Source organism: Siniperca chuatsi, linkage group LG8 (genome assembly GCF_020085105.1).
Source record: "Siniperca chuatsi isolate FFG_IHB_CAS linkage group LG8, ASM2008510v1, whole genome shotgun sequence".
NCBI classification, from domain to species: domain Eukaryota; kingdom Metazoa; phylum Chordata; class Actinopteri; order Centrarchiformes; family Sinipercidae; genus Siniperca; species Siniperca chuatsi.
In genome coordinates this window covers 15847211-15857939 of record NC_058049.1, presented here as the reverse complement: position 1 = coordinate 15857939, position 10729 = coordinate 15847211, and the positions used below count along the sequence as shown (strand labels likewise).

Genomic DNA, 10729 nt, shown 5'->3' with positions numbered 1-10729 from the left:
AAATAGAATACTGTTAAATCGTGTGGGAATCACTGAGGTGTGAGTGTTAAAGTTACTCAGGACAGACATTGGAAGATCCACTGATCTTCTAGGTTCATTACTGAAATTGTCTGCAATGAGCTCTTCGGTGTCCATCTTATTAGCACCAGAAACACCTACTAGCATTAGTACTACCATCATCCTTGCTATGCATGTTGTCTGCATTATCCACCTCTTGTTGATCACCTATTAGTCATCAGCAAAGACACACCCACGGCAATAGATTTATAGTTACCTTGTTGGGATCTGCTCTTATTACAGTCCAGCTAGCTGTCCTGCCTTGCAGTATCTACATATGTCTCAGTGAAGCGTAATAAGTCACGCAGTCTGAATTCCTGCTCCAACTTGATCCAAAGAACTACTTTTTTGGACAGAGCTGTGGGAAGTAAACAAAATAGTCTAAAAGAAAATGTGGAATGTAAGTGACTTTGAATTTCAGTTCAAGTCAGTGGAGAATAAATAGAAACTAGTCAGTAAATGTATATTATAGTGTCAGTTTAAATTTCAGGTGTAACCCATAGGTGGATATAAATCAAATGGAAATGAGGGAGTAATGGTTCCAAGCTGCATATGTGGTGATGAGTCATCTTATGCTCCATCTCTGTAGCAAACAACAAGTTCAGGTGAATATTTTCAGTTTCCTAAAGTATCATCTTGGTACTGGTCATTGCTGACTAGACTGTAATTACCAAGAAAGAGTTCCAGCTGGAAAATAAGTTGAATGAGCTGCTGAAGTATAGCCTGTAGGATGTTTCTTCCCAGTGGTCAGTTTATCATCAGAGCAGCGATGAAGGTCATTAATTACAGATAATGTAAATAATTTACCAACATTCGATGATAATGTTTTCTCTAATTTCTTTATAACAGAACAATTACTTCAGAAAAGAATTTGATCTCTGTCGTCTATTAAAAAGGGACTATTAAGTTAGCATTTATTTGAGAGATAATATTTAAGGATTTAACTGTTTGTGATCAACTACACAAGACCCATTTATTCTTTGTTCTAAAATTACTACATTCTTTATTGAAGAAACTATATACTTAACAACTGAACTCCCAATGTATTTGTTACATAATACCTATTAATTGAGAAGTTACATATTATTTTATTTCTTCAAAACTAAGGCGTTGTTAGATTCATTTTGTAATGACTGAAAGTCGTATAGATTTCTTCATATTCCTTCTCCATAGTGTGCTTTTCTGCAGTGCAAGTGTTTGGACTCTCAGGGCCGCTGTTGGCCAATGTAGAGCCTATCCACATCATTTGTTACATTAAACAGAGAAAGAGACACACATACAGCACATGAGCGTCGTCGAAGAGACCGGGAGATATTCGCGCTGCGATTCATTTATTTTTAGAAACACGAAGACAATCAATCTTCCTCTGGATCACTTTGTAATAGAGGGACCTTAACGCTTTGGATTATTTCTTTACATCTGCTGTATTTGTCGAAGATAAAATCTCGGACAGAACAATGAAACGGCAAGTACTGTTGTTTTTCTCGGTGTTTTCCCTCAGCTCAGTGTTCGGGCAGGTCACCTACTCTATTCCCGAGGAAATGTCAAAAGGCTCTCTAGTTGGTAATATAGCGCAGGATTTAGGCTTAGACGTGAAAAGATTGAAGTCAGGTAAAGCTCGCATATATACAGGGGACAATGCAGAATACATCGAGCTGAATAAAGACAGGGGAGCCCTGCTTGTGAAAGAAAGAATCGACAGAGAGGCGCTCTGTGGACAGACAACACCTTGTGCTCTACATCTTCAAATTACACTGGAAGACCCGATTGAATTCTACACAGTTACAGTCGAAATTAATGACATTAACGATAATGCACCCAGCTTCAAAAAGGATGAGATGAAATTTAGGATTAGTGAGTCGGCTGTGATTGGAGCAAAATTTGTGCTAGAAAGAGCTATGGATCTAGATGTCGGTGTGAACGGACTGCAGAGTTATGCGCTAAAACCGACAGACAACTTTCATCTAAAACTCCAAAATCAGCAAGATGGGAGTAAAAAGGTGGAGATGGTTTTGCAAAAACATCTGGACAGAGAGGCGCAGGAGCACCTCTCTTTAACTCTCACAGCAATTGATGGTGGTGATCCTCAGCTGTCGGGAACAATGCGAGTAGAAATTTCAGTGCTAGACGTTAATGACAATGCCCCAGTATTTACGCAGGAAGTATATAAGGTTACTATAATGGAGACTGCTCCGAAGGGCACAGTTTTGAGTACCGTTAGTGCTGTAGATGCAGATCAAGGTTCAAATGGAAAAGTGTCATATTCAATAACAAACACGTTGGATGATGTCCCTATTATGTTTCAAATCGACGAAGAAAATGGTGTGGTAGCTTTAGCTGGAAACCTGGATTATGAAAAAGCCCAGCACTATGAAATACACGTACAAGCTAGTGATGATGGAGGACTAACAGATTCGTGTAAGATTATTGTTGAAGTGACCGATACGAACGATAATCATCCGTCTATTAATATCATGTCTAAGACTAATTCAATATCAGAAAATTCTAGGCCAGGAACTGTGGTAACTATATTTAATGTTGAAGATCCTGACTCTGGTGAAAATGGCAAAGTCGCATGTAATATCGAAGAACACATGCCATTTCTGATGAAAACAACGTCGAAGAAATTCTTCAGCCTTGTGACAGACAGTGATTTAGACAGAGAGAAAAACTCTGAGTATAATATAACTGTGACCTGCTCCGATGAGGGAGTGCCCTCCCTCTCCAGCAGCGTCACTCTCACCTTACAGATCTCTGATGTGAATGACAACGCGCCTGTCTTTGAGAGGAGCTCATATGAGGCCTACATTGTAGAAAACAACACACCAGGCCTCTCTATATTCACAGTGAAAGCCAGAGACGCTGACTGGAACCAGAATGCCCGTGTTTCTTACATACTGGAGGACTCCTCTGTTAACGGAGTGCCAGTCTCCTCATATGTGTCCGTTAGTGCTGATAGTGGAGTCATCCATGCAGTGCGCTCTTTTGACTACGAGCAGATCAAAGATTTCCACGTCCGCGTCAAAGCGCAGGATGGAGGCTCCCCTCCACTCAGCAGCAATGCGACTGTGAAAATAATGATCCAGGACCAGAACGACAACCCGCCTCAGGTTCTGTACCCAGTCCAGACTGGTGGCTCTCTGGTGGCTGAAATGGTGCCTCGTTCAGCAGATGTGGGCTATCTGGTCACTAAAGTGGTGGCTGTTGATGTGGACTCTGGACAGAATGCCTGGCTCTCCTATAAACTGCAGAAAGCCGCAGACAGGGCGCTGTTTGAAGTGGGCTTACAGAATGGAGAAATAAGAACTGTCCGCCAAGTCACTGATAAAGATGCTGTGAAACAAAGACTGACTGTTATAGTGGAGGACAACGGGCAGCCCTCTCGTTCAGCTACAGTCATTGTTAACGTGGCGGTGGCGGACAGCTTCCCTGAAGTGCTGTCGGAGTTCACTGACTTTACACACGACAAGGAGTACAACGACAACCTGACTTTTTACTTAGTGTTGGCTCTGGCTGTAGTTTCCTTCCTGTTCATCACGTGTTTAGTGGTTATTATATCAGTGAAAATCTACAGATGGAGACAGTCTCGCATCCTGTATCACTCCAGCCTCCCTGTGATTCCGTATTATCCACCACGTTACTCGGACACTTTGGGGACAGGGACTCTCCAACACGTGTACAATTACGAGGTGTGCAGGACGACTGACTCCAGAAAGAGTGACAGTAAGTTCGGCAGAGCTGGTAGTCAGAACGTGCTGATAATGGACCCCAGTTCTACGGGGACGATGCAGCGGATACAGAGTGAAAAGAGCATCCTGGATGAGCCAGACTCTCCTCTAGAGGTCAGAATACTGCAACAATCACAATGTTAAATGGTTATGCAAATCATAGTCATGGTACTGGTGTATTCATTTCATAAAGCAGTTGTTTTCACCAGCAGTCCGAAAAAGACCATCTATGAATGCCTGAGAAGTTTATAATACGCTATCATTCAGCACCATGGACAGCGACACTGTTGTGTTTTTATTGTTAGTCTTGGCTTCATACCTTCTATTCACATAGACTACAATTCAAATACTCTGCTTTTGTAATTACATTGTTCAAATATGTTACTAAACCACTTAAGTAAGTACAATATTATAAAAGTATATATTTTGGGAAATATCAGTATGCTAAATTAATGGCCAAATTTTCTCTGATTTGAGTTTCGTTTGATTCCCTGTGTGACTTTGCACTAGATTGCTTCTCTTTGATATTATTTGTTGTAATTTGTATTTTCAACTCAAAGGGTCGCTGTTGGCAAGCGTGTTGCAATTTAACTAGATGTTATTTTTTTCTGTATGTGTCCTGCCCCTTCGAGTCGATACATTGGACATAATCAGAGAAAGAGAGAATACACAGTCTCCGCTCATAAGAAGCACTGCGAGGAATGGTGTAACTGGATATATATTATTTTGCTTCCTTTAGTTGGATTGCGGACGATTTTTTTTTCTTTTTGTTATCTACCTTCGCATTGACTGCATTGGGAATGCTTTTGTTTTAGCGGTGCAGGAAACGACTTCTGCTAGAACAATGAGACGGCAAGTACTGTTGTTTCTCTCGGTCCTCTCTCTCAGCTACGTGCTCGGTCAGGTCAGCTATTCCATTCCTGAAGAAATGCCGAAAGGCTCCGTAGTTGGTAACATAGCGCATGATTTAGGTTTAGATCTTAAAAGGCTCAAATCAGGTAAAGCTCGGGTCTATACAGGAGGCAGTGTAGAATACATCGGGCTGAATAAAGAAAGGGGAGTCCTCCTTATCCAAGAGAGGATCGACAGAGAGGCTTTATGTGGAGAGACGACGCCTTGTGCTTTACATTTCCAGATAATTCTGGAAAGTCCAATGGAATTGTTTCGTGTAACAGTGGAGATTACCGACATAAACGATAATACTCCGAGTTTTACAAATGCAGAAAAACGCTTTGAAATTAGCGAGTCCGCTGTGATAGGATCGAAATTCGTATTAGAGAAAGCTATCGATTCCGACATTGGGATGAATGGCTTACAGCGATACTCACTTACTCCAACTGCTAACTTTGTATTAAAACTAGAAAATCAGGCAGACGGAAGTAAAAAGGTAGATATGGTTTTACAGAAGCCTCTAGATCGAGAGAAGCAGGAATACATTTCACTGCTATTAACTGCTGTAGATGGAGGAGAGCCGCAGATGTCAGGGACAATGCAGATATTTGTCAGTGTATTAGATGTGAATGACAACGCACCTACATTCGCTAAACCGCTGTATAGAGCAAAAATACTAGAAAATTCTTCCAAAGGCACCAGCGTAACGACTGTAAGTGCATCTGATAAAGACATCGGCCTGAACGGAGAAGTATCATATCTGTTATCTACCAGCAAACGTCTTTTATCTGAAATGTTTAAGATTAATTCGAAAACTGGTGAAATTATGCTAATCGGTGAAATTGATTATGAAAAGGCGAATATTTATCAAATCGATATTGAAGTTGTAGATAGCGGGGGACTCTCTGATTCCACTAAAGTAATAGTTGATGTTATTGACACAAATGATAATAGTCCTCACATAAACGTTGTGTCTAAATCAGAATCCATATTAGAGGACTCACCTCCAAACACTGTTATAGCTATGTTAAGTGTTAAGGATCCAGATTCAGAGAATAATGGAAAGGTGGAGTGCAATATAGACGGTAACATTCCCTTCAAAATACAATCTACATTGAATGGATTTTATACTTTAGTTACAGAGATCGCTTTAGACAGGGAGACCGCTACTCAATTTAATATAACTGTGACCTGCTCTGATGAGGGAGTGCCCTCCCTCTCCAGCAGCGTCACTCTCACCTTACAGATCTCCGATGTGAATGACAACGCGCCTGTCTTTGAGAGGAGCTCATATGAGGCCTACATTGTAGAAAACAACACACCAGGCCTCTCTATATTCACAGTGAAAGCCAGAGACGCTGACTGGAACCAGAATGCCCGTGTTTCTTACATACTGGAGGGCTCCTCTGTTAACGGAGTGCCAGTCTCCTCATATGTGTCCGTTAGTGCTGATAGTGGAGTCATCCATGCAGTGCGCTCTTTTGACTACGAGCAGATCAAAGACTTCCACTTCCGCGTCAAAGCGCAGGATGGAGGCTCCCCTCCACTCAGCAGCAATGTGACTGTGAAAATAATGATCCAGGACCAGAACGACAACCCGCCTCAGGTTCTGTACCCAGTCCAGACTGGTGGCTCTCTGGTGGCTGAAATGGTGCCTCGTTCAGCAGATGTGGGCTATCTGGTCACTAAAGTGGTGGCTGTTGATGTGGACTCTGGACAGAATGCCTGGCTCTCCTATAAACTGCAGAAAGCCGCAGACAGGGCGCTGTTTGAAGTGGGCTTACAGAATGGAGAAATAAGAACTGTCCGCCAAGTCACTGATAAAGATGCTGTGAAACAAAGACTGACTGTTATAGTGGAGGACAACGGGCAGCCCTCTCGTTCAGCTACAGTCATTGTTAACGTGGCGGTGGCGGACAGCTTCCCTGAAGTGCTGTCGGAGTTCACTGACTTTACACACGACAAGGAGTACAACGACAACCTGACTTTTTACTTAGTGTTGGCTCTGGCTGTAGTTTCCTTCCTCTTCATCACGTGTTTAGTGGTTATTATATCAGTGAAAATCTACAGATGGAGACAGTCTCGCATCCTGTATCACTCCAGCCTCCCTGTGATTCCGTATTATCCACCACGTTACTCGGACACTTTGGGGACAGGGACTCTCCAACACGTGTACAATTACGAGGTGTGCAGGACGACTGACTCCAGAAAGAGTGACAGTAAGTTCGGCAGAGCTGGTAGTCAGAACGTGCTGATAATGGACCCCAGTTCTACAGGGACGATGCAGCGGATACAGAGTGAAAAGAGCATCCTGGATGAGCCAGACTCTCATCTAGAGGTTGGTCATATGGGGTAATTTCAGTTGTAAGGTTTTAGCATGTTCCCTGTGACTGATAAATTCCTTACCAGGCGCCATTTATTACTATTCTGCAATCAGCACCATGGACAGAGGCAGTGGTGTTGCCCTGGACTTTTTTTCTATTGTTTTGTTTGAAGTACGTGATGCTGTTGCCAATGGCGCGTGTGTTTGTGTTTGCAGGAGGGTTAGGGTGCGGGTCAGTATTTTTCTGAGGTCGTTACATGATGCATGGTTTGATAGACTGTTACTTATATAAATATAGATTTTTGTGATTAACAATGTGTTTAATCGTTCTGCTGATTATGGTACATGAGCTACAGTCAGACTAGTAGCCTCTATCTATCTACCTCTCTATATATACATATATCGTAACATGCAAAATTTTACGTAACATGTAAGGGTTCCCAAATATTTGACTATTATATGTCCGGGGTACTAATTATTATTAGAATTTAATTCTTCCTCCATATATTAAAATTACTGTATGAATAACGTTTTTAACCAAAGTATCAAGTAAGCCATCCATTATCCAGTTTTGCATGTGTTTTATCAACTATTTGATTGACCCTTTTTCCTGGTACATATACAGTATAAACTGTATTCTCTCGTGTACAATGTTTTTTCTCCTGGCATTTTCTGTAGTTCATTGCTATGTACTCTTAGGGCCGCTGTTGGCCAGTGTGTTGATGTTTCACGGTAGCTTTAAAGAGAAACCTCCCCATCATGATGATATCACAGAGAGAAAGACAGACACAGGCTTACAACGTCGGCGTACATTTAAACGACGAGAGTCCACAAACCCTTTTTTCACCGATGTGGACGATTATGGATTGACCCTTTGTGCTAGTTTTTTCATAAAATGTAATGGACCATAAATATCCGGTCATCGTGGAACATAATTCGTCCTATTAAATTTCGCGAGGAAAATGTCGGACAGGACAATGAGACGGCAAGTACTGTTGTTTTCCTTGGTCCTTCATCTCAGTTCAGTGCTCGGCCAAGTCAGCTACTCTATCCCTGAGGAAATGCCGAGTGGCTCTTTAGTCGGTAATATTGCTCAGGATTTGGGTTTAGATTTAAAACGGCTGAAATCAGGAAAAGCTCGCGTTTATACAGGAGACAGTGTGGGATACATCGAACTAAATAAAGAACGAGGAGTGCTCCTTATCAAAGACAGAATAGACAGAGAAGCGATTTGCAGACAGACTACGCCTTGTGCTTTACATTTTCAGATCATTTTGGAGAACCCTATGGAGTTCTACAGTATCACAGTGGAGATTACAGATATAAATGACAATCCTCCAACCTTTGAAGAAAATGAAGTCAGTTTTAAAATCAGCGAATCTGCTGTAATTGGAGCAAAATTTGTATTGGATAGAGCAATAGATCTTGATGTCGGTAAAAACGGTCTTCAGAAATACGAGCTTAAACCTACCGATAATTTTGTACTGAAACGAGACAGTCAGGGTGATGGAACAGAAAAAGCTGAAATGGTTTTACAGAAGCCTCTCGACAGAGAAAAGGAAGAGTTGATATCTTTAGTTTTAACAGCTTTTGATGGAGGAGACCCGCAAATGTCAGGAACAATTCGGATTTTCATCACGGTGTTAGATGCCAATGATAATGCGCCTGTTTTTACACAGACAACCTACACAGCCACTGTTTTTGAAAATGCCCCAGAAGGGACGGTTGTCACCAGCGTTACTGCGTCAGATGCAGATTATGGAACGAATGGTAGAATAAAATATTCAATTACAAACAGTTTAGATCAAGCCCATGCACTGTTTCAGATAAATGAAGACAGCGGTGAAATTAGATTGATTGGAATTATTGATTATGAAAATGCACGGAATTACCATATTAACATACGTGCACGTGATGATGGTGGACTTACAGATTCATGTAAAGTCATAGTTGAAGTGGTGGATATGAACGACAACAAACCAACGATTAATATAATGTCAAAATCAAACATGATATCTGAACACTCTAAACTGAACACTGTTGTAGCAATGATGAACGTTCAAGACCCAGATTCAAAAGAAAACGGTAAAGTTCACTGTTTTATCAACGATAACACCCCTTTGACTATAAAATCGACATCAAATAGTTTCTATAGTTTAGTGACAGACAGTGATTTAGACAGAGAGACAGCCTCTGAGTATAATATAACTGTGACCTGCTCTGATGAGGGAGTGCCCTCCCTCTCCAGCAGCGTCACTCTCACCTTACAGATCTCTGATGTGAATGACAACGCGCCTGTCTTTGAGAGGAGCTCATATGAGGCCTACATTGTAGAAAACAACACACCAGGCCTCTCTATATTCACAGTGAAAGCCAGAGACGCTGACTGGAACCAGAATGCCCGTGTTTCTTACATACTGGAGGGCTCCTCTGTTAACGGAGTGCCAGTCTCCTCATATGTGTCCGTTAGTGCTGATAGTGGAGTCATCCATGCAGTGCGCTCTTTTGACTACGAGCAGATCAAAGACTTCCACTTCCGCGTCAAAGCGCAGGATGGAGGCTCCCCTCCACTCAGCAGCAATGCGACTGTGAAAATAATGATCCAGGACCAGAACGACAACCCGCCTCAGGTTCTGTACCCAGTCCAGACTGGTGGCTCTCTGGTGGCTGAAATGGTGCCTCGTTCAGCAGATGTGGGCTATCTGGTCACTAAAGTGGTGGCTGTTGATGTGGACTCTGGACAGAATGCCTGGCTCTCCTATAAACTGCAGAAAGCCGCAGACAGGGCGCTGTTTGAAGTGGGCTTACAGAATGGAGAAATAAGAACTGTCCGCCAAGTCACTGATAAAGATGCTGTGAAACAAAGACTGACTGTTATAGTGGAGGACAACGGGCAGCCCTCTCGTTCAGCTACAGTCATTGTTAACGTGGCGGTGGCGGACAGCTTCCCTGAAGTGCTGTCGGAGTTCACTGACTTTACACACGACAAGGAGTACAACGACAACCTGACTTTTTACTTAGTGTTGGCTCTGGCTGTAGTTTCCTTCCTCTTCATCACGTGTTTAGTGGTTATTATATCAGTGAAAATCTACAGATGGAGACAGTCTCGCATCCTGTATCACTCCAGCCTCCCTGTGATTCCGTATTATCCACCACGTTACTCGGACACTTTGGGGACAGGGACTCTCCAACACGTGTACAATTACGAGGTGTGCAGGACGACTGACTCCAGAAAGAGTGACAGTAAGTTCGGCAGAGCTGGTAGTCAGAACGTGCTGATAATGGACCCCAGTTCTACGGGGACGATGCAGCGGATACAGAGTGAAAAGAGCATCCTGGATGAGCCAGACTCTCCTCTAGAGGTTAGACTGCCATGCTTGTATTGAATGCGTAATCTTTTGAAATCATGACATCATTGTCTATTTATTAAGTGACTTCTATCTTTTGTTGTTGTCTGACACAAAACGTGTTTTATTATTTATTTAGGTGACACAGAGCTTCAGTAGTCAATACAAGTCATTTGTGTAAAGTTCTAGGTTTTGCTCTTCGTATTTTAATGTTATCCTTATTGGACTTTCAACCAAAGATGATAATGTAATCTATTCACTAAACTATGAGATGATACTAATACTAATTGTAATGTTTAACACTTTTTTGCGTAAATCTGTAATTAAACAGTCATATCACAAATGTAAAAAAGATCTTACTGAGACTAGCCAAATACTTCTAC

The 10729-nt window shown here is 42.0% G+C and overlaps 1 protein-coding gene and 1 pseudogene across 22 annotated transcripts in view; both read left to right on the top strand.

The window, feature by feature from the left end:
- Positions 1-10729, top strand: part of LOC122879995 (protocadherin gamma-C5-like) — a 251973-nt gene that overhangs the window by 179637 nt on the left and 61607 nt on the right. Inside the window, exons 1-2 of one of the 22 annotated variants that reach the window (XM_044204688.1) lie at positions 1316-3899; positions 5923-7014. The exons of 16 other annotated variants lie outside the window; for them this stretch is intronic. In XM_044204688.1, coding sequence (XP_044060623.1) covers positions 1515-3899; positions 5923-7014 — 3477 coding nt within the window. In that variant the 5' untranslated portion in view covers positions 1316-1514. Of the gene's footprint in view, positions 1-1315; positions 3900-5922; positions 7015-7059; positions 10362-10729 lie in introns of those variants that run through there. 5 more of the 22 variants (XM_044204689.1, XM_044204690.1, XR_006378819.1 and 2 more) reach the window with 5 other exon arrangements.
- Positions 1-10729, top strand: part of LOC122880012 — a 184261-nt pseudogene that overhangs the window by 151963 nt on the left and 21569 nt on the right.